Source organism: Erythrolamprus reginae, chromosome 2, assembly GCF_031021105.1.
Source record: "Erythrolamprus reginae isolate rEryReg1 chromosome 2, rEryReg1.hap1, whole genome shotgun sequence".
Taxonomy (NCBI): Eukaryota; Metazoa; Chordata; class Lepidosauria; order Squamata; family Dipsadidae; genus Erythrolamprus; species Erythrolamprus reginae.
This window is the reverse complement of record NC_091951.1, coordinates 161,298,392-161,323,172: the sequence shown is the minus strand read 5'-3', so window position 1 is coordinate 161,323,172 and position 24,781 is coordinate 161,298,392. Positions and strand designations below refer to the sequence as shown.

Genomic DNA, 24,781 nt, shown 5'->3' with positions numbered 1-24,781 from the left:
TGGCACACAGAGTCATACCTGCCGGCACCCAAACAGCTGGCACCCAAGTTGATTTTCGTCTCACCTGAAAGCTCTGGGAGGGCATTTTCGGCTTCCAGAGGGCCTCCGGGGAATGGGGGAAGGCATTTTTGCCTTCCCCAGGCTCCAGGGAAGCCTCTGGAGCCAGGGCAGGATGAAAAATGAACCTACTGGAAATAGCTTAATATATTGTACAAGAAACTTCTAGACATCAACCTACAATCTCTCTTTTTTTAAAATCCTTCCCATGACTTATGCAGGAACTCATTGTAACACTGCCTGGTATGTGGAGCTGATTGAGGAGGATGCCATAGATAATTGCAACAAAAATGTGACAAACAAACCCTTCTTTATACTCAGATTCAATTCCAAAAAGAAAAGAAAAAGAAAGAAAAGGCCTCCTCATAATTACAATCAAATTACAGAACTACAGTAGTTGCCTCTTAATTCTGAGTTGGTTCCTTCTTGCCTTTTTACTAGATGGCAGAAAGTCTTGCTCTACTGAATTAAACGGTTGATTTTCTAACTAATGTTTTTATGTTATATACTGGTTCTGACTCCTGCATCATTGATATTTTATGGATTGATCTAGTATTTGAAAAGCATCAGGCCTATAAAGTAGACCACACTAATAAACACTGTGCAGACCTAAAGTTGTGTTAGAACAACGATAGCAATAGAATCTTGTCAGTCTGAATGTGCTTCCTTGTGTGCATTTTCATGAGAATGAAGAGGGGGTTATGGTTATGGTGGTTCTCAGACGCTTTCAAACTTGCTTTCGTAGCCTGAGTTTTAAGTCTCATTTATCTGATTATTGCCTTGGTCATGGCTCTTTTCTCTATTCTTCAAGGCCATTCTCTTTACTCAGTACAACAAGATGTTTAATCGTTGTAAGACTCTAGATTAGTGAGTGTTAAGTGGGGCTGCGATGGCTCACATGGTAAGATGCTGGGACTGTGTTACGCTGAGCCCGGCAGTTCAGTGGCTTGATTCCCAAGAGTTAATAAACCGCATAGGGACTGGAAAGGACCCTCTCCCAATTGTCTACTGCCATTCAGGCGTCCCGCGGGTAAGATAATATTGCCCAAAAAAAATTACTGTCACAGAGGCAGGCAGCCACTTCAGTGAAACCCGGCTAGACCACATGCTTTCTTTTAAAAAGTGAGTTTTAAATAATAAATTAGTCTTGGATGCTGCCAGAGTCTCCTTGCACACACAACAGTCATTCATTGATTCTCACTCTCCCCCCTTCTCTCTTTCTCCCTCCCTCTCTCTTTCTGTCTCCCTCTCCTGATAGGTGAAGCGCAACCATCTCAACGTCTCCTACCACATTGCTCAGTACACAAGTATCATTGCTGAACTCCATCGTGAAATTCACCGGCTGCAATGCAAAATTGAACAACAAGAGCCCCGTCCAATGCGGTCGGACATCCGGAGTATTCAAGGTAGGCTGAGTTGCTGCTGTAACGTGAGGATAACTAAGGAAGATTCCTGTAAGATGAGGTTATCTATATATACTGCTCAAAAAAACAAAGGGGAAATTTAAACAACACAATATAACTCCAAGTGAATCAAATTTCTGTGAAATCCAACTGTCCACTTAGGAAGCAACACTGATTGACAATCAATTTCACATGCTGTTGTGCACATTCAATGAGTATTCAATAGTATTCAATGAGAATATTTCATTCATTCAGATCTAGGATGTGTTATTTGAGTGTTCCTTTTATGTTTTTGAGCAGACTATAAAGTTTGGTTAACCTCACCTTCCAGGAATCTTCTACAGCCAAACAAGTATCAACTGGGAAGGTCACAAGCAGGATGTAACCAAGGACACTTCTTTGCTAATGTTCCTAAGGAAATAGGCATTATACAGAGGCATATCACTTGCATGATACCATGGTCTTTCGAGAATGAAGGATGCCAATGCAAAAATCACTTCTAGCATTAAAGATAATGCACAGCCATGCATCCAAGTGATATGCCTCTGTATAAGGTCTGATTGCTAAGGAACATTAGCAAGAAGTGCCCTTGGTCACACCCTGCTTGTGATTTTCCTTGTTGATACTTGCTTGGCCATTATGAGAAATGGGACACTAATAGATAGTGTCTTTATGCCTGATCCAGAACAATTTATTTTAAAGTCTTACATTACACACTCCTCAAGCATTCCAGAAATATGCCTGCCATGGTATCTTGACACCTGTAGAAAAAGAAGAAAGGGAAATGTGTCTATGTAAGTGTGGGTCATGGATTGAGTAGCATTGATTGCCTTACCAATTGTAAAAAGACCTACCGATTGATAGGTTTGATGAGGCACTGAAAGTTTTGTAAAAGTCAGATGCAGGCAATTAGACAGAAAGCAGGGTCGAAGTAGAAAAGCATGGAACAAAGGGAGTAAAAACATGGCTATTCTCTATCTTCTTTTCTCTTAGCACTTTGGTTGGATTTCCCGTATCAGTTACACTTCCTTCCTCCACTTTTTGTATAGCTGAAGTACAGCTCCGTGGGAATCACTTTGAGAGGCAGGAGATGGATCAGCTCCGGGAACAGCTGATCAGCAACTTTCGGGAACAGATGGATGTGCGTCGCCACCTCATGGAGCTGGAGAATAATTACACGGAGATGCAGATTGAGAGCTCTCGCCATCTCCTCACCATTGCTGAGTAAGCAGGCAGTAGAGAACAAACAGGACACATTCCTAGCACTTTGGTTGGATAATACACTGTTTCCCATCACCTTATTTTGAGAGCTTAGACTGGATGTGCCAGTTGCCTATCATTTGCTGGCTCTTGACCATAAGCCAGTGTTTCCCAACTGTGGCAACTTGAAGATATCTGGACTTCAACTTCCAGAATTCCCCAGCCAGCAAATGCTGGCTGGGGAATTCTGGGAGTTGAAGTCCAGATATCTTCAAGTTGTCAAGGTTGGAAACACTGCCATAAGTGATGGCAAACTTATGGCCTGTGTGCCACAGGTGGCACACAGAGCCATATCTTAAGGCACACAAGGCGCTGCCCTATGTCAGTTCCAGTACCTGATTTTTCAGCCTTCTTTTTGGCTGTTTTCGCTTTTCCCAGGCTTTAGGAAAGCTTCCTGAATCCTGGGGACGGCGATAAGCAGCCCAAACAGCCTACCAAAAATACAGAGACTTCAGTGGGTGTTGGCATGCACACATGCACTATTGCGCTCATCCTTTTGGTACCCGAGCCAAAAAAAGGTTTGCCATCACTGCCATAATGCATTTCTTCAACCTTTCTTCCTTCCCTTCTTCTCCTTCTTTGCAGTTGGGAACAGGAGAAGAAACGGCGAGCGCAAAAGTGGCGAGAGGAGCAAAGAAAAGAGAGTTACCACAAAGATGACAACGAGAAGGACTCTGACACTGGGGACGAACTCTCCGATGTGCCAGAGCCACAGGAAATGGCAGCAGCCCGGGAACACATTGCTATTCTCCTGGGGGAGCAGGATAAGCATCATAAGCAGAAGGTGTCAAAAGCCGGCGGGTTGGACAGAATGTTAGCTAAAGGAAGGGGGGGAAGGGAGAAGGGATGTTGCAACTTTGTAGAGTGGAGCAGTCTGCAGTCAGCCACATCCCTCCCACCCGCTATCCATGGCTTTCACTGGCTCTGTGACTCTGTACTTCTTCTCTGTGCCAGGCAGAGCTGGAAAGGCGCTTCTGGGAAATACGGCAGCGTGGGCAGCGGCTAGAGGAGGCCTTGCCATGGTGCATCAGCTCAGAAGAGCAGAGAGAGGTTCTGAGTTTGCTGTGTAAGGTACATGAACTGGAAGTAGAGAACACAGCCATACAGTCGAGTACGCTTCTCAAGGACAACTTCATCCGTCACCAGGAGAGAGCTGTGCGTCGCTTTGAGCGCTATCGCAGCCTCTGTCACCGCATCATCCAAGAACAACGACAGATCATTCATGGTACGGCTACCTACGTTGCCCAGTGCAGATTAGTTTTTTCCCCAAGAGGTGTTGGTCTGTTGGATTCTAATACCCAACTGGGAGAACTCATGCAGAGGGGTGGGTGGGTAGGTAGGTAGGTAGGGGGAGAGGGAGAGAGAGAGAAGAGAGAGAGAAGAGATAATAGATAGATAGAGATGATAGGTAATAGAGAGAGAGATAGGTAGGGGGAGAGAGAGAGAGAGAGAGAGTTGGATAGATAGGGAGAGAGAGAAAGAAAGATAGAGAGAGAGAGAGAGAGAAACAGAGAGGTAGTGTGTGTGTGAGAGAGAGAGAGAGACAGATAGATAGATAGATAGATAGATAGATAGATAGACAGACAGACAGACAGACAGACAGACAGACAGACAGACAGACAGACAGACAGACAGACAGATGATAGATGGATGGATGGATAGATGGGTGGATGGATGGATGGGAGAGAGAGATGCGCATATGTGTATGTCATAGATACAGGGATACACACACTCCAAAAAAACCCAAAACAAGATAGTGATGCATGCGCAGTGCTGAAAACTTAATTTCTGTGCATGCAGAGGAGAAAAAACGCAGGGAAAAAAATTCCCCCCCAAAAAACCAATTCCCCCAAAAAAGATGGCGGCATCCATGGACCAGTTCCGTGAAGTCATCATGACATCACCAGTGGTGTGCTACCAGTTCTGTTGGTGCGAGTTGGGAGGAACCCACCTTTGCAAGGGACTATAATCTCAGTTGTAGGCCAGTGTTGAAGCTTCTGTGGTCTGTTTGCTTCTCCCGTGTGACCTCATTTTCTGCTTGACCTTCTCGTTGCCAGAGTCTCACCTAGTGGTGCCATCCCATCTGGAGGAACTCTATCAGGTTTACTTGCATGAGCTGGAAGAAGGGGCCTTAGATCGAATGGCAGCCATGAATCAAGCAGCTGTTAGAGCTCTTAAGGTACATTGATGTTCTCATTGCTGAAATACTTTCCCCTCAACCAAAAGTAATACCTTTGGGCCTCAGCAGTATCTACATTTAGACCAAACCATCTGCACCAGCAGAGGAAGCCTAAGTATCCTATTATGCAGAGAGTGACACTTGCAATAACACTTACATACCACTTTATAGTGCTTTGTAGCCCTCTCTAAGCAGTTTGTAGAGTCAACAATCTGGGTCCTCATTTTACCTTAGAAGGATCAAAGACTGAGTCAATCTTGAACCGATCAGGATCAAACTGTTGGCAGTTGGCAGAGTCAGCTTGCAAATTCCTCATTTTAACCATTGCTTTAACCATTATATAGAGCCGGGGTGGCGCAGCAGGTAGAGTGCTGTACTGCAGGCCACTGAAGCTGACTGTAGATCTGTAGGTCAGCGGTTCGAATCTCATCACCTGCTCAAGGTTGACTCAGCCTTCCATCCTTCCAAGGTGGATGAAATGAAGACCCGGATTGTGGGGGCAATATGCTGGCTCTGTTAAAAAGTGCTATTGCAAGCTGCCTTGAGTCTAAGGAGAAGGGCGGCATAAAAATTGAATAAATAAATAAATAGCACTACCACGGCTCTTACAATCTTGTTGAATATAGCAAATGCAATATTGGGTCAGGGTAGACTTTTAAATCAGGGAAAGAGAAGGTCCTCAGATTCAAGTTGCCCATCACCCTTTCCAGTAAGTCATTTAGATTATGTGGTAAATATCAATATTCTGCAGTTCATTCTTTCTTCTGCTATCTGCCTTGCTTTTTTTTTCTTGAGTGAATATTGAGTGAAAAGCTAATTTCACTTCTCATTTTATTCTTGAACCCATCATTGCATTTAATGATGCATCCATAAAAAAAATCCTCCAGAGTATCAAGAAACAAATCAGTTTTTCCAATAAAAGGCAAAGCAAAGAGCGTATAGATTTAAAAAAAAACAATAATGAAATCCTGTTAAAACATCCTGAAAATCTGTTCATATCATCTCACATGAATGTTGGACATAAAAACTATTACTGAATTGTTTTTCCTCCTTATTGGATGCATGTCTATCACTTTCAATTATCCCTTTCAAGATAAGCAATATTATGTAGAGCAGTGTTTCCCAACCTTGGCAACTTGAAGATATTTGGACTTCGGTTCCCAGAATTCCACACCAGCGAATGCTGGCTGGGGAATTCTGGGAGTTGAAGTCCAGATATCTTCAAGTTGCTAAGGTTGGGAAACATTGATGTAGAACACAGAAGACAAGGAGGTGAAAAACATGTTATAATAAGAAAGGAATCAAGATCAATTTCTTACTGTTCTGTAAGAGGAAATGGAAAGAAGTTTTTTAAAAGATATGCTTTTTAATAATAATAATTAATAATAATAATTTATTGGATTTGTATGCTGCCCCTCTCCGTAGACTTTTTGATTGTCCAGATCTCCGCTTTCCCAGCCTTGACAGTCATCTGCTCCTTGAGCAGGAGCTGTAAAGCCAGCACTGGCTTCTAATTGGTTTCCAAACATAATTTAAGGTCTTGGTTATTACCTATAAAGCCCTTCATGGCTTAGGACCAGATTATTTACGGGACCATCTTCTGCCTCTCATGTCCCAGCAACTGATTAGATCACACAGAGTTGGCCTTCTCTGGGTCCCATCGGCCAAGTAATGTCATTTTATGGGACCGTGGGGAAGGGCCTTCTCTGTTGCAGCTCCGGTCTTCTGGAACCAATTGCCCCCCAGAGATTTGTACTGCCCCCACTCTCCTGGCCTTCCGAAAGGCTTTGAAAACACACCTGTGCTGGCAGGCCTGGGAGCATTGAGCGATAGTATTCTGCTCCAACCAGTATTATGAATGAGTGAGGGCTGTATGTGTGCTTTATATTGGGTTTTAACTTTTGCATTTGTTTTTATTGTATCTACTCTGGGGTATTTTTAATTTTTTTAATTCATTTTGTTGTTGTACGCCACCCTGAGTCTGTCAGAAGAGGGGCAGCCTATAAATTTGAAGCAATCATCAGCAGTTAGTGCTGCCTCTAGTCCTGTATCCCAGCCTAAACCCAGACTGAAAGGGGTCCAAATAAACCTGGGTCTTCTGGAGTGAGCACCAATATAATAATAATAATTAATAATAATTTATTAGACTTGGATGCCACCCCTCTCTGAAGACTCGGGGCGGCTCACAACAACAATGGAACAATACAGATACAAATCTAATAATTAAAAACTGTAACTAAAACCCATTATCTTAAAAAACAATCAATACTACACAATCATAACCACACATAACTTTCATTGGTCAGAGCGGGGATACACTAGTTATCCTATGCCTGGCGACATAGATAGGTCTTGAGGCTCTTGCGGAAGGCAAGGAGGGTGGGGGCAGTTTGAATCTCCGGAGGGAGTTGATTCCAGAGGGCCAGGGCCACCACAGAGAAGGCTCTTTCCCTAGACCCACCAGACGGCATTATCTGGACGACAGGACCTGGAGAATGCCAACTCTGTGGGACCTAATCAGCTGCTGGGATTTATGCGGCAGAATGCGGTCCTGTAAGTATTCTGGTCTGATGCCAATATGGTCAAGCCAATTATATACCTCCTTCCAGGAGGCCTGAACTCACCAGGAAAGGGTGGGTCCTGAACAGAGGTGGCCAAGCTCAGCCACAATCACTTTGTCTGCTTCGTCAGAACCAACCATATCAAACTCACCCCAGGTAAGAGGGATTTGATGTGTCTCGAGTCTACGGAGAGGGGCGGCATACAAATATAATAAATAATAATAATAATTTCCAATGGATGTGCTCAGAGTCTAAATAAAGTGGAATGATAGATGCTAAGATTATTCCTCTTGTACTCAGTCAACATTCATTCATTCCTGGTTCTATTCTTGTTTTTACCATGTGCATTTCTTAAATAACCAATTCTCACTGCATTCAACCAACTTTATGATCCTCCTGCCATCTCCAATTTTCACATAATAATGTGGGCACATGCATCCTCATTATATGTAGCATTTTTTCTTTTTTTGACACATTCTACCCACTACCTTTTAACCCACCATTTCTATATCTTAAAAATTATCAATTTTCCCATTTTTGGTAAACATTATATCTATTTGTTCTCATTTGTTGTCATTTATGTGAAACTTGCAGTCACTCACTTAATTTTTCACTGTTAGACACAACTGTCTTGTAATATATTAGTGTGTGTGTTGTGTGTGTGTGTGTGTATAGACACACACATACACCACACACATACTGTATATACACTTTTAAATATCAACAAACTCATCTCTGACACCCATCTATAATGTTTGATTTGATTCCATATTTGTGCAAAACATTCCATAAATACAACCTATGCAAAATATCATATGGATGTTCTAAGTTAATCTTTAATTAATCATCTTTCTCACATTTATACATTTCTCAGTGACCTGTTGAAAAATAGAAAATTGTGTACCCTCTGCCCTGCATGAAACTATATTAGACTTTCTGGATTTTTGCACATTGTTACCTCTTGTACCATTTTGATTAGAATTCTATCAAACATCTTCCCAGACATATTTAACAAATAACATGTGTATTTTTTTCATTCGGTCTTGCTAACTTTCCCCCAGTGACAGTATTTTCCAATGGTCAAGAAGATGGATCTTCTTACACATACAGTGAACAATAATAATTGCATTATGTGTTCATTGCATATAAACAAACCATTTCCTTATTTTGACATTTTCCCAGTTCCGTTATCTACACCTGGAGCCATAGACTTTTTCAACATTCTCACAGTATTTGTGACATCTTTTTCATCCATCTTTTTCTTAAACACTAACCATTGTAGCATTTGTTTCAATTCCACCCAATTCCACCCTTTCAATATATCACTATTGTTCCCAAAAAAAATTCTAAAGCACTACATTAGCCTCATTTCGGTTTCATTCCAAATTATTATTAGAAACATAGAAGACTGACGGCAGAAAAAAACCTCATGGTCCATCTAGTCTGCCCTTATACTATTTCCTGTATTTTATCTTACAATGGATATATGTTTATCCCAGGCATGTTTAAATTAAATTACTGTGGATTTACCAACCACGTCTGCTGGAAGTTTGTTCCAAGGATCTACTACTCTTTCAGTAAAATAATATTTTCTCATGTTGCCTTTGATCTTTCCCCCAACTAATTTCAGATTGTGTCCCCTTGTTCTTGTGTTCACTTTCCTATTAAAAACACTTCCCTCCTGAACCTTATTTAACCCTTTAACATATTTAAATGTTTCGATCATGTTCCCCCTTTTCCTTCTGTCCTCCAGACTATACAGATTGAGTTCATTAAGTCTTTCCTGATACGTTTTATGCTTAAGACCTTCCACCATTCTTGTAGCCCGTCTTTGGACCTGTTCAATTTTGTCAATATCTTTTTGTAGGTGAGGTCTCCAGAACTGAACACAGTACTCCAAATGTGGTCTCACCAGCGCTCTATATAAGGGGATCACAATCTCCCTCTTCCTGCTTGTTATACCTCTAGCTATGCAGCCAAGCATCCTACTTGCTTTTCCTACCGCCCGACCACACTGCTCACCCATTTTGAGACTGTCAGAAATCACTACCCCTAAATCCTTCTCTTCTGAAGTTTTTGCTAACACAGAACTGCCAATGCAATACTCAGATTGAGGATTCCTTTTCCCCAAGTGCATTATTTTACATTTGGAAACATTAAACTGCAGTTTCCATTGCTTTGACCATTTATCTAGTAAAGCTAAATCATTTACCATATTACAGACCCCTCCAGGAATATCAACCCTATTGCACACTTTAGAGTCATCGGCAAATAGGCAAACCTTCCCTACCAAACCTTCCCCTATGTCACTCACAAACATATTAAAAAGAATGTTTGTTTTAATTTAATTTAATTTATTAAATGTATAAGCCGCCCAACTCCTCGCAGACTCTGGGTGGCGTACAACAAATAGAAAACAGTGCAAAAACAATTTAAAACTCTTAAGATAAAATTTTATTATTTAGGTTTTTTTTTAATTTAGTAAATTTATATGCTCCCCATCTTACCAATAAGGCAACTCTGGGTGGCTTACTCAGTGGGTCAAAAGATAAATATAAAAAGGGTTAAAATGAAGAAAACATTTATGTGCAGGAGACTTCTGTGCCAAAGCTTCCCCCGCTCCCTGCAGAAAATATTCTGGACTCGGACCAAGAAAGTGTCAAGACGTTGGGATCTGAGGGTCAGCAGCTGCCTTGGCGGGATTCTCGGAAGAATACCCTCCCACCCCTGGTTCCAGCATCAGACAGGTAAGAAATGTTTGGTAATCTTCAGAAGAGAGCTAGAAGAGTGGCATTCCAATTTGGATGAATCACCCACCACCGGATCAGGTAGTCCTTCACTTACGACCACAATTGAGTCCAAAATGTATGTTGCCAAGTGGAAGGGCTCTTAAGTGAGTTCAGTCCCATTTTACAACATTTCTTGCCAGTTGTTAAGTGATTCGCTGTGAAGTTAGTAACAGGGTTGTTAAGTGAATGAGGCTTCCCCATTGGCTTTGTTTGTAGGAAGGTCGCAGAAGGAGTCTCCTCGTCCCAGGGACACTGCAGCCTTCATAAATAAACTGAGTCGGTTGCCAAGCATCTGAATTTTGATCACATGACCACAAGGATGCTGCAATGGTCATAAGTATAGAAAAATGCTCATAAGTCACTTTTTTCAGTGGTGTTGTAAATTTGAATAGTCACTAAATGAACTGTTGATAAGTTGAGGACTACCTGTATGAAACGTGGGTCTTTGAAAACTCTGGAGTGAAAGGCTTCCTGGAACCAAAGTCAAATTAAGAGAATGAGTGCCAATTTCCACAAGCATTTCCGCTCTCTTTTGTCTTTCATTTTTTTAAATGTCATGTCTTTCTCTTTCATGGTTCTCTCCATCACTGCTCTCGGCCTCCCTTCTCTTACTTTGTCTTGAATATATTTTCCTTATTTTTCAATTCATACACTGACCCATATGCATCCCCACAATATGCATGTTAATGCTACGTACACAACAGTTGGGTTTTCAATATATAAACAAGCAAACAATGAATGCCTGTATGTATTGAAGTACTGTAGCTTTAAGATGTAGTATTGTAAATTGCCATAAGAGGGAGCCAGAAAGCATCATTTTCTGTCTCTGTTCTTTCTGCTGATTCACTGTAACTGATATAGTAATGTCTGTGTATTTGATGGTAGTTTAATGTATTTGTAAGCTGTAGTGTACGTCTGATATGTAAGACAAAGACAGGCTTATAATATTAGCATTGTATTGAGAGATATTGACTACTATTTCTAAAGTAAACACTATTTTATACACTTTAATGTATCTGTCTTGTATGACTGAATAATTACTCATATCTCCTGGATATCTGTTGGAATCCCATGTTTTCCCCTGTGCATGTCCTTGATAATTCAAGGGATCTACACGCTCCTTAACAATTTTTAAATAATTTTTATTGAGATTTTCCAAAATGCAACAACATAAAAAACAAACATACAAATCACATATACATAAAATAAAGTTCCACTAATACAGTTTTCCGTCATTGGAATTCTCCTTCTCAATTCTATGTTTTCCTAATTATGGCTATTGTTTTATACTTAAACATTTTTTTATCTTTATCTATTTACCTTTAATAGGTAAAGATAAAACATTTTTTATCTTTACCTATTAAAGATTTTTATCTTTACCTATTACCTGAATAGGTAAAGATAAAACTATTATTAACTATTAACTAATAATTATATACTATTATATACATTATTTTGCAACCTTTAAGATTTAAGGTAACATCTATCACATTTTTCCTGTCTTATAACATTTCATTCTTATCCTAGTTGGGGGAAAGATCAAAAGCAACATGAGAAAATATTATTTTACTGAAAGAGTAGTAGATCCTTGGAACAAACTTCCAGGAGATGTGGTTGGTAAATCCAAAGTAACTGAATTTAAACATGCCTGGGATAAACATATATCCATCCTAAGATAAAATACAGAAAGTAGTATAAGGGCAGACTAGATGGACCATGAGGTTTTTTTCTGCCATCAGTCTTCTATGTTTCTATGTTTCTATCCTAAGTCACACATTATATTTACTTTTCTTTTTGAGCCAATCATACCCTCTATCCCAAATTTTATAGTACCCTGTTTCTTCTCATTCTCTCACTTCCATAGTTAGTTTACTCATTTCTACACATTCTAGCACCTTTTTTTTTTACAATTATAGCGTTCGAGAAGTTTTTGTCTTTTTTCCAATTTTGTGCGAATGCGATTCTCGCTACATCCCGACTTCTCTTGAAATGGGTTGTCACGAAGACCACTCCTCTTGTTTGAAGGTTGGGAGAATGGGTTAAAACACACACACCACCCAAGCCCATTTAGTCACAATCAGGATACACACATACAGAATAGGGGTTTTATTTTCAGAGTTATTTCTTTCAAGCCTTGTTAGAATTTATAAGCACAGCTATTGTGCGTTTTCTCTTTAAAAATCAGCCTGCCATTCAGTGAAGGGTCGCTCTTCTTCAGCGCTACCGGTGTGCCCTCTGAGGTTGTCGCGGGTGTACGTGGCCTGTTGACGCGAGATTTGGCTTCCGTGCGTGCAGAAGCAAAAAATCAGTGAAAATCACCAAAATCTCGCTCACGCGAGCATCTTCACACAAGATTTAATGCAAAAGCCAAATCTCGCATGGGGGTGCGCGCATAGGGGACACACAGTTTTGTGTGCACATCCCGGAATTTCCTACCTGGATGGAGCACCTGACTGCACTGGTTGCTTCCCACCACTGCTGCCATTGATTTTTAGCAGTCTTGCCAGTTCAATTTGTTGGAGTGGAGGCTCAGCACCCCATTAAAAAGGGAGCTGGGAGCTAAGTGAGGCCTACTACTCTGCTGGAATCAGCAGGTACTTCTCTATCTTTTCTCAACAGTGAAGCAGTTCAGGTGTTCAAGGCGAGTTCTCGGGCTCGGCAAATGAAGCATTCAGCAGTGATGACTCCGCCCCCTATCCATGTCAACGGCATGATCAGTCAAGAGGTATGAAGAGTGGAGAAAAGGGGTACTGAGATGTTTATGGTGGTTTGCTTCAAATATGATCTCACCACTACAGTAGGGGAGTAGCTATAACAGTGATGGCGAATCTTTTTTCCCTCGGGTGCCGAAAGAGCGTGCATGTACACTATCGTGCATGCGTGAGTGCCCACACCCATTATTCAATGCCTTGGGAGGGCGAAAACACCTTCCCCCGCCCTCCCGGAGACCCTCTGGAGGTCGGAAACTGCCTGCTTCCCAACTTCTGGTGGGCCCAGTAGGCTCCTGTTTTGCCCTCCCCAGGCTCCAAGGGCTTTCCTGGAGCCGGAGGAGGGTAAAACACCCTCCCCTATCCCCCCGGAGGCTCTCTGGAAGCCAAAAACACCCTCCCAGAGCCTCTGTGTGAGCCAGAAATCATCTGGCTGGCATATGCATGCACGCTGGAACTGAGCTAGGGCAACAGCTTGAGTGCCAGCAGATATGGCTCCGCGTGCCACCTGTGGCACCCGTGCCATAGGTTCGCCATCACTGAGCTATAACATTCAGGGAAAGCTCTGTATAATTTAACATGTCCTGCCTCTGTTCTTTTTCACAGTATACACCCCAGGAGAGTTTGCTTATCCTGGGCAGTCACCAGAATTCTTCCCCCGACAGCAGTGATCACTGTTCTGATGGCATCTTGATGCACGGAGGTGAGATACAGCGTAAGCTAGATATTTATTGAGAGCCATTGTGGCTAAAGTACCAGGCTGAGAACCAAAAGGTCATAAATGCCAGTTAACTGGGATCACTGGGATAACTTCTTTGAACCAGAAGATCATGGGTTTTAGTCTTCCCTCGAACCTGAAAGCCAATTGGATAACTTTGGGCCACTCACTCTCTCTCAGCTCATGTGGGAATAATAGGCGGGAGCATTAGATACACTGCCTTGAGTTGTACAAAATAAAGGCAGGATGTAAATCCTATAATTAAATATTTAAAAGTTCTGTGTTTCCTCCTGGAGCTCCAAGAGTAGTTAGACTGCTAACAGTCTGCAGCTGAGCCCTATTCTATTGACTTACTGGGAACTCTAATTGCCTCCTCATTATTTCCAGTTACCCATCAGATCAGTAAAAGACAATGCAATAAGGGCCTCCCACCCACTTTGAAAAGACAGGAAGCAGCTTTCTGGCATTTTCTTCCCTTTCCTTTCTCCTGCTGGGCTGCTGACACTTTATTTATTTTATTTATTTATTTATTTTGTCCAATACACAATGAGGGTTTTAGTGGGTATATATCTATATACACATAATAAAATACATGATGAAGGTTATAGAGGAGGTACTCATAGTAAAATATATCTAAGAAATAATAAATAAGAAGGTATCGTAATAGAACATATCAATGAAAGAATAGAATAAGAGATATAGGAATAGAGGAAAGGTATAGGAGATATAGGAGAGCAATAGGAGAGGGGATGGAAGGCACTCTAGTGCACTTGTATTCGCCCCTTACTGACCTCTTAGGAATCTGGATAGGTCAACCGTAGATAATCTAAGGGTAAAGTATTGGGGGTTTGGGGATGACACTATGGAGTCCGGTAATGAGTTCCATGCTTCGACAACTCGGTTACTGAAGTCATATATTTTACAGTCAAGTTTGGAGCGGTTAATATTAAGTTTAAATCTGTTGTGTGCTCTTGTGTTGTTGTGGTTGAAGCTGAAGTAGTCACCGACAGGCAAGACATTGCAGCATATGATCTTGTGGGCAATACTTAGATCTTGTTTAAGGCATCTTAGTTCTAAACTTTCTAGGCCCAGGCTTGAAAGTCTAGTCTCATAGGGTATTCTGTTTCGAGTGGAGGAGTGAAGGGCTCTTCTGGTGAAGTATCTTTGGACATTTTCAAGGGTATTAATGTCTGAGATGCGATATGGGTTCCAAACAGATGAGCTGTATTCGAGGATGGGTGTGGCAAAAGTTTTTTAAGCTCTGGTAAGTAGTGTGAGATTGCCAGAGCAGAAGCTACGTAGGATTGGGACATTCTAGCAAAGAGAATCCAGGAAAAGCTTCTAATTTTGCCACATGCTTCCACCCCTGGCAGAGCACAAGGAGATGGTGAGCGGCATCAAAAACATTGCGGTGAAGGCTGCCCGGCGCCGTTCACGAGTGCTGGAATCCGACAGGCTGAACCTGCTAAAGCCAACCAAGGAGCTCAGCAACCTCTCCCTCCACTCTCTGAGTGAAAGCGAGGATACCCTCTGCCGGGAAACCCCCGCGCTCTGCCCACCCGCCAGTCCCAGCCTGCAACATGCCATCAGCGAGGACAATCTGTCGAGCAGCACCGGGGATACTGCTCTTGGGAGACACGTCCCCAGACGCTCCCTTGGTCCCTGGCTCCGGGTTAACAAAAAGGGAAGCAAGAAACTTGAGAAAAGGGAGGAATCACTAGAGGCCAAGAGGAGGAGACGGCGGTCGCGCTCGTTCGAGGTTACGGGCCAGAGGGTACGTCTCCCCTATCCTAACACTATCACTAACTAAGATTAAGATTCACAGCAGAACAGCCAATGACAGTATCTTGGTGGTTTCCCACCAAGGGCCAAAGATATCAAAGTTTGTTGCAAAAAATCAAAACCAGAAGCACACACAGATGACTGATTCAGCTGGATTCATAAACTTCTTTATAAACATAGTAACAGATGAATTTACAATACCATTAACAGAGTTCTTCTTCAGGCAGTTACAGACAGCAGAGAACAGTTAGTTTCATTTCAGCAGAGTTCAGAGAGAGAGTGCAGAGAGTGGACCTGGAGCCACGCCCAGCCTTGAGCTTAAGTTCCGTTTCGATTCGCTGCACAGACTCAGATGTGGTTAGCTCCCATTGGCTGACTTAGTTGCTATGCCTATTTATTGGCTAACCTTCTTAACATGGCTCTCCCAGTTCACAAATATTCTAACAAAAGATAACTCCCATCAGGTTGCTTCTGCTATAATCAGGCATAAGTGATTCCTTGTATGTCCAATCACACAATAAAGAATTCTATTCTATTCTATTCTATTCTATGTAGAAATTCACCAGCAGGCTGCATCAGAATTCCAGTGCTGGGTTTCTGCTGCTGTCTTCAAAGTCCAGTTAGGAAGCCTTTGAGCAAACTCTTGTCCCACTACGGTGATGCTATCCAGTTCCCTGAGCTAATTATTTCCCCTAATAAACTCCTGATTAAATGTCCAAAGAGATAATTGGCTTCTTCGGTTTTCGCCTAAAGGCAGGCTGCAGAAGCTCACGTGAGGCCCCCCTCAATTCTGAGATCTCAGAACCTGCATTAATGAATTATTAGTGCAATCAGTGAGTGCAGTGAATGTTGCCCCTTCCCTAGCTACAGTTCTCCTGAGATCAGCATAGGGAACTTTGGGAACTATAAATGACAAGTATGAATGCTGTTGAAAGCACAGCGGCGCAAAATCAGAAGCATGGGAACTATAGAAAAACTTCTTCCAAACTGGTTCCCTAATAGAATTCTTAATGTACAGTATATCCCTCACAGTCCTTAGTAAAATCAACTGGATGGGGCTAATCAGTGATGATCTGTTGCCCCTACAAGGGGGGAAGCAGTGATGGTAGTAAGTTTATGCACTATTTATTAAATACTTAATAGTTTTTTTTTATTTTCCTTCCTTCTCTAGTGTCTTAGTTTGATCCTTGATTACTTTTAAAATAGGAAATAATTAAATAGTATGTTTTTACCCATAAACGCTTAAATTCTTTAAATCATTATCTAGAAATGAACTTTTATAGCAATTAAAGAAAATTGAGCTACTTGCCTAATCTGTTATCATACTGAACCTTGTGGGTTCAGTACAAAACCTTAAAATGTTACTGTGCTTCTCAACAAATAATGCTGTCTATCATTTGTCTTTTTGTGACTATTCAAATAGTGTGACTTAATCAACTGAAAAAAGAGTCCAAGCACCTATTTGAAAACTTATCTTGGTTGGTAAGCCACCCCCACCTGTCACATGACCTTTAAGCCACCCCCGGTCACATGATTGTCAAGTCACTCCTACCTGGTCACATGACTATCAAACCATACCCACAAAATAAGCCATGCCCACAGTGGCAGTAAAAATTTTGGCAGCCCATCACTATGGAAGAAGCAAATCAGGAATGCCTTCACAGGAGTGGTATTCACTTACCACTTTCCCTAACAGTTCACAAATGTTAGTATGCGCACAATCACACACACTACCTCCAGACCTGTGCACAGCCTGCTGTACATTTATTCATTCATTCATTCATTCATTCATTCATTCATTCATTCATTCATTCATTCATTCAATTTTTATGCCGCCCTTCTCCTTAGATGCAGGGCAGCTTACAACATGTTAGCAATAGCACTTTTTAACAGAGCCAGCATATTGCCCCCACAATCTGGGTCCTCATTTTACCCACCTCGGAAGAATGGAAGGCTGAGTCACCCTTGAACCAGTGATGACATTTGAACCGCTGACCTACAGACCTACAGTCAGCTTCAGTGGCATGCAGTACAGCACTCTACCTGCTGTGCCACTCTGGCTCTCCACATGCATTTTACTTGCGCATGCGCCTTCCATGCAACTGCACAACCATGAAAATGTGGCTAAATAGGACGGCATTATGTCCGGGCGGGTGGGGAGACCACAGTCGCCACTACAGATTCACCCAAACTGGTCCAAACTGGCAGGACACCACCTCTGCTTCTGTACAAGAAAAGTCCACCACTTTTCCTTTCTATACCAAATCAGAAAAAGTGGTCTTTCAGAGTACATGACTGGCACAGCTGGTACTAAATCCTCCCACTCAAATCTTCCTTGCAAAATGTGTGGTGGAACATAGTCTGAATTCCTGGGATGGAGGGGTTGCATTCCAGAGGAACAAGAGACAGTTAAGTTTAGATAGCTTGGTCGGAAGGAAGAGTGTTAAGACAGGTCCTTCCTAGGAGTTCTCCGAGTTTATATTGAATGGTGCAAGTAGTCTGCTTCAGTTTGTCTAACGTTCTGTTTATAGGTGGGGAACCATAAATCAAACTGCTTAGAAGAAATTCAGTGGTGTCCCTTGGTGTATGGATCCTAAGCTGTGCTTTAATAATTCATGATGGGGTCTGCGGGGGGGGGGGCATACAAATCCAATAAATTAAATTAAATTAAATTAAATCATCCAAAATGCAGCCGCGCAAGCGGTTATGGGCCTTTCAAGGCATACCCATATTTCACCAGCATTCCGCGGAGTGCGTTGGCTGCCGATTAGTTTCCGGACACAATTCAAAGTGTTGGTTATGACCTACAAAGCCCTACATGGCATCGGACCCAATAACCTCCAAGACCGCCTTCTGCCGCACGAATCCCAGCGTCCGGTCAGGTCCCACAGAGTTGGCCTCCTCAGGGTCCCATCAACCAGACAATGTCATATGGCGGGATCTAGGGGAAGAGCCTTCTCTGCGGGGGGCCTGGCCCTCTGGAATCAACTCCCCCCAGAGGTCCGCACTGCCCCCACCCTCCTTGCCTTCCAAAAAAGTTTAAAGACTCATCTTTGCTGCCAGGCCTGGGGTCATTAGATCTTCTCCCCTGACCAATGAGTGTTTTAGTGTGTTCCACGGAGTGAATGGTAATGGATGTTTTAATTATATTAGAACTTTTAGGTTGTTTAATTACATTAATTGGATCCAGATGTATTGTTATGTTTTCTTTGATATGTTGTGAGCCACCCCGAATCCTCGGAGAGAGGCGGCATACAAATCCAATTAATAAATAATAAATAAATGAATGAATGAATGAATAAATGAATGAGTTTCCTTATCCCTCAAATATCCTCTGTACCCGTGTTTTCATCTCTTGCCCACCGACAGCTCCAGGGTCCCAAAAACAATGCCTCTCGACGACATCCCCTGGAAAGCAGTTCTGAGCACAAGATAATGGCAGCAGGAGGGATGCACAATATCCGTAGCATTGGACGAGCTGCCGTGCAGTTGTCCAGGGTGAAGCTTCTACAAGCCCAGCCTTCCTCAGGTATGCCAGCATCAGCCGAAATCACAATTCTCTGTTATTGCGCCTCAATGGAGCAAAGTCTCTGTTGACTGCAGCAGAGAATTTGAACGTCACCACCTTACATAATATGTCTGTCCTGCAGTTGCACATACTTGATCTACCTCTTTTACGTTATAGCAATGTGTCTGGAATCATTACTAGCTTGCCTTTGAAGACAGAAAGCCAGCTGTAGCAGTGCAGTGGTCAATAGTAGAATTTGAGAGACCTTAAGTTATAGTTCTGCTTTAGGTACCAGCCAGATGTGTGACTTGGGTTCAGTCGCTGTTTTTTTTCAATATTAGATAATAGCAAACCACTCATGAAAACATTGGTCAAATTTTTTTTGCAGGGACTAGTCCAGTTGTCAGAAATGACTTGAAGAGAGAGACGTGCAAAAGAAAGAGAGGAGGGAGGGAGGGGAGGAAGGAAGGAAGGAAGGAAGGAAAAGAGAGAGAGAGAAAGAAAGAAAGAAAAAGAGAATGAGAGAAAGAGAGAATGAGAGAATGAGAGAAAGAGAGAAAGAAAAAAGAATGAGAGAAAGAGAGAAAGGAAGGGAAGGAAGGAGAGAGAAAATAAAAAAATAAAAAAAAAATAGATAAATGAATGAATGATTTATTTATTTATTTATTTATTTATTTATTTTGTCCAATACACAATGAGGGTTTTAGTGGGTATATATCTATATACACATAGTAAAATACATGATGAAGGTTATAGAGGAGATACTCATAGTAAAATATACCTAAGAAATAATAGAAAAGAAGATATAGGAATAGAACATATCAATGAAAGAATAGAAGAAGAGATATAGGAATAGAGGAAAGGTATAGGAGATATAGGAGAGCAATAGGACAGGGGACGGAAGGCACTCTAGTGCACTTGTACTCGCCCCTTACTGACCTCTTAGGAATCTGGATAGGTCAACTGTAGATAATCTAAGGGTAAAGTGTTGGGGGTTTGGGGATGACACTATGGAGTCCGGTAATGAGTTCCACGCTTTGACAACTCGGTTACTGAAGTCATATTTTTTACAGTCAAGTTTGGAGCGGTTAATATTAAGTTTAAATCTGTTGTGTGCTCTTGTGTTGTTATGGTTGAAGCTGAAGTAGTCGCCGACAGGCAGGACGTTGCAGCATATGATCTTGTGGGTTGGTTGGTTGGTTGGTTGGTTGGTTGGTTGGTTGGTTGGTTGGTTGGTTGGTTGGTTTTGGGGATGGCACAGCTGTACTGAAGTTCAGCCTAAGGAATGACAAGGGACTGTGCAGTTATTTTCCAGCCTGTGATGTAGCCATGTACAAACCCTCATTGGTTTTATTCCTTCAGGTCCCAGCGAGGCATCCTCTCTTTCTGTTGCTTCCCATCAAAGTGGCATCTCCAAGAAAATAAGCCAGCCCAGTCAGTACCCGCCACGCTTGAACTATGTCACAGTGAATGGGACGAACCCTCCTGGCAAAGATGGGAAGAACCGGCGATGCTAAGCTCTGAAGGGACACAGGGAAGTTGAGATGCTCCAGGGAGGTGCATTTGATGGCCAGTCTGGCCATTGTGGCTAAAGGCATTAGAGGGAAATAGCTAACTTGAATGGAAGGCCGAAAAGCTTGCCCGATCGGTTGCAGTGTTGCTGCCAAGAGGATTTTCTAGCCACAAAACAACTTTTAATCTCCAGACTAGATCCCCTCCAGTTGAAATGAGTAGTTGTCTGGATGGGTACACGGAAGGCTATCCCCAGATATATCCACTGCGGTAATACCAAGATAGATGTGGAAGGTTGGTTATTGTGCAAGCACAACTCTTTAGTTTTTAAACTGTGTGTTAGAAGAGGACACAGTGCCACAGCATTGGTATAACCTGGCAATAAGATGATATGCTGTGTGCATTTGGTGTACTTTTGCATCATTCTAAGGTAAATAATATCAATATATTTAATTAGCACATTTCTACAATGACCTTCAGAGGGAAAGGTTTGTGGACAGCATTTGAAAACACAGTATGTCTGCATATGGCTGTGATCCTCTACTAAGGGGGCTGTTGTCAATCAAACATCATCCTTAGTTTCATGACTGGGATATACTTACCTTTGAGGTTACTCGGACTTTTACATGATCCTGTTAACTGGGCTGGATGCTTTTTTTTAGCAAGTAGATTTTATAAAAAGTATGTGATGGAATCCCAAATGTTGCCTTTTGTATCTCTGTCTGTAAGTAAAGTGGGACAGCAAACAGCATCCAATACCAGCATCAGAGTATTTCCAGAATCCTCCCAGTCTCTTATAGCTTTTGTTGCAAGGGCTCCCTTCTTGCAATATGCTTGATGCTTCATATTATGCCATCACAAAGATCTGCTTACAGCAATCTTGCACGGGTTTTGAGATCTTTTTTAATCCCAGTCTAGATTGTTTTCTGCCTAATTCTAATGAATGTAGATTTCCCCCACAGGATCCGGCTGCTTTTGTCATTCCAACTTTTCTATTTATTTATTTATTTTTTTAAACCTGACTTCATTTTTCCCCAATTGAGTCTTGTTTACCTTTCTCTATTAGCCACCCACCACTATCCCTTCTTGCGTTGCATTTGCTAGGATGGTATTTAGATTCGGTCACCAAGTTCACTGGGTACCAGTCACATAGGCTGTGCTAAAGGCAAGATTACAGTGGAAACATGGAATTTGAGAAGCCACGAACACAGGGGAACTTAACATAGTAAAAGATTAAATGGCTCAACTACATACTGATGTCTTACACATCAGTGAATTGAAATGGTCTGGAATTGGATAAAGACACCAAAGATGAAGGTGTCAAGAGGGAATAAAATAAAATAAAATTTAAAGATCAGCAAGAAGAGACAAGGAGCAGTATTACAACTATGCAAATAAAGACATTAAAAACAGACACAGAAAACAAAATTGTCCAAGAAATCTTCCAGCTCTCAAATTTGCATGTGCATGTTTAAGAAACAACAGTAACTGGTTCAAGTAAGATCAAAGATGGAACTTCTGAAATTCTGCATACACTGGTACCTCTACTTAAGAACTTAATTCATTCCGTGACCAGGTTCTTAAGTAGAAAAGTTCTTAAGTAGAAGCAATTTTTCCCATAGGAATCAATGTAAAAGCAAATAATGTGTGCAAACCCATTAGGAAAGAAATAAAAGCTCAGAATTTGGGTGGGAGGAGGAGGAAGAAGAAGAGGAGGAGGAGGAGAGTCACTGCTGAAGGAAGAAAGTGAGATGAGGGGAATCAAAAAAATCCAAAATTTTAAGGCTTTAAAAAAAAGAGGCACTCTGAGGTGGCAAGGAGGAGAATGCGCCTCCCATAATAATAATAATAATAATTTATTAGATTTGTATGCCGCCACTCTCTGAAAACCTGGCGCGAGGCTGCCTCCCAAGCACTGCGCCAAAGTGAGAAACCAGGTGGGCGAGAGGGGAGAACCTCCCACTCCTTTGACCAAAAGGCGGCGGTGGGGGCTGCTACCTGCTTCCTCTTCCTTCCCATGCTGAAGGGCTCTCCTCGCTCGCTTTGTAGCCGGCGCCTTTTCTTCACCAGTGTGGTGACTCCTCAGTTTGGCTGGAGCTGAATTGATCTGGCTTGGGCAAAGCGCCCCCTTTTGCCTTTCCATGCCCAAATACTCTGGGAGGCAACCTGTCCCAAGTGTATGGGAGGCAGCCCGAGGCAGTCCCCACAGCAAAGTGGTTTGTTCCCTCTCCAAGCACCCAGAGAAAGGAAAATGCTCCGTTCGCTCTGGGCTGCCCAGAGTGAAGGGAGTGTTTCTTTTCTCTGGGCGCTGGCAGAGGTTTATTCTCTCTCCAAGCGCCCAGAGAAAGGAAAATGCTTCATTCGCTCTGGACTGCCAAAGCCTCCTTAAGCGCCACTGAAAGGCTCCTCTGGCAGCCCAGAAAAGCCTGAGATGGCCAGGATTAAAGGGGGAATGGCCGGAAACTGACTGGGCCTTCGTGCCGTTCTCAAATTTCCTGGGAAATTTTTCTGGGCTCGGGTTCTTAAGTAGAAAATGGTTCTTAAGAAGAGGCAAAAAAATATTGAACACATGGTTCTTATCTAGAAAAGTTCTTAAGTAGATGTACCACTGTACTAAGGTTGTCAACATCCAACACATCTTAGAAGACTCAATTCTAATCCACCATTCATGCAATAGTTACATTTTATGCTCCTAATAAGGCAAAGCCAATTAAAGAAATAAAGACTTCTCTTTTCATCAACATCTTATTCAGTTATTTTTTTAAAAAAATTTAGAGGACATTTAGTTTAGGGTATAACTTTACTACATTAGATTTATTAATGTTAGGTAAATAAATAAATATTATTGTAATGGAAGTGTACCATATTTGATTTACTTTATAGTTGCCAATATATAATTGTACTTATTTCTTTTTGTTGATCCTGGTTATATTTGTTGTCTCCTGTTTCCTATTTATTATTTTACGTTGCTGGTCATTTACTGACTAAATAATAATATTATTGCTAGAAGATATTCTGATTTTACAAAAAAAACCACCTCTAACGCTAAAGATAAAGTTGGTTTTTGCATTGTTGTCATTACCAAATCAGAAGGCTTCTGCAATTAGTGCAGTATTGGCAGAAATAATGCCGGCAAAGAAGAATTAGTACTGTAAATGTTCTACCAAAGTGTGCCAGCAAATCCTAGGGAATGACCCAGTGGCTAACAAATTGAAAATATACAGTCTACAAAAGAAAGGAGAATTAACAGTGTGTCTATATTCTTAGTTTCTCATGCTAGCAATATAATACTTAGGATCATCCAACACATATTGAACCTGTACGTGGAAAGGGAATTGCCAGATATTCAGCCTTTTTTTCCCTGGAAAGGTATTATTGCTGGATTTTTGGGGAAACCGAACAATTCCAAGAAGGTCAATGTGTTTCAGAAAGACCCTCAGCTGTGTTGACCATATGAAGCTGTGGGAGATCTTTAGAAAAATAAGAATCCCAAATGTAAAACTTATATATAGGGCAGGAAGCCACAATCCAGATGGTACGTAAGGGAAGTCTGACTTAAAGACTGGAACAGACAAAGCTGTATATTCTCTCCTTATTTAATCAACTTACATGTTGAATATATCTCAGGAGAGGCTGAATTGAAGAAGGTGAGCATGATTTTGAAATTCAAGTGCAGTGCTGATGGCATTACTCTAAAGGTAGACAAGGGAAAAGGACCTCTAGTAATGAAAGCCAAGGAACATAATGAAAGAATGATTTTTTTTAAAATCATCAAACATGATAACACGTACAACTATCCCTAGAACCAACAATGAAGACATTGAAAGAGTGGGTAACTTCTGCCTTTTAGAACTGACTGTCAACTGTAAAACCAGCAGTCAACAAATACACCACCGATTCACACGTGGTAAGGCTAATAGTAAAAGTCTTGGAAGATATATTCCGATATCATGATGTATATATACTTATAAAGATTGGTTTGTTTTTCATTTATCATGTTAAAAAGGCTCCACAAGTACCATCTAGCCATGTTGTCTTGTACTCTACAGAGAAGGGACAATGACGGTTAGAAGGCTAGCTTGCCACATGGTGATTGAAGAGTTTTAAACCAGGAGTAAGCAATGTGGTGCCCACCACAATGTGCTTTTTAAGATTATTTGGAGTATGTGATATTATGAGATATGGATCTTAATCTGCATTAGAGGGTTTTTTTTAATGGAAGTAACTCTGATAGACATTTCTGATTTGCACAGGGCTGAAAAGATATTGTCCAGCCATTAGTTGACATACACTCAATCACACAC

General features: G+C 41.7%; 1 protein-coding gene across 1 annotated transcript in view; it reads left to right on the top strand.

Moving 5' to 3' along the window:
* KIF19 (kinesin family member 19) overlaps positions 1–23,383 on the top strand; it is a 59,302-nt gene extending 35,919 nt beyond the window's left edge. The window contains exons 10-20 of the mRNA XM_070740231.1: positions 1,316–1,463; positions 2,510–2,684; positions 3,306–3,504; positions 3,675–3,945; positions 4,778–4,899; positions 10,053–10,207; positions 12,869–12,974; positions 13,564–13,660; positions 15,049–15,449; positions 18,827–18,986; positions 20,328–23,383. Of these exons, the coding sequence (XP_070596332.1) occupies positions 1,316–1,463; positions 2,510–2,684; positions 3,306–3,504; positions 3,675–3,945; positions 4,778–4,899; positions 10,053–10,207; positions 12,869–12,974; positions 13,564–13,660; positions 15,049–15,449; positions 18,827–18,986; positions 20,328–20,482 (1,989 nt within the window). The 3' untranslated portion in view covers positions 20,483–23,383. The remainder of the gene's footprint in view (positions 1–1,315; positions 1,464–2,509; positions 2,685–3,305; positions 3,505–3,674; positions 3,946–4,777; positions 4,900–10,052; positions 10,208–12,868; positions 12,975–13,563; positions 13,661–15,048; positions 15,450–18,826; positions 18,987–20,327) is intronic.
* The last annotated feature ends 1,398 nt before the right edge of the window (positions 23,384–24,781 follow it).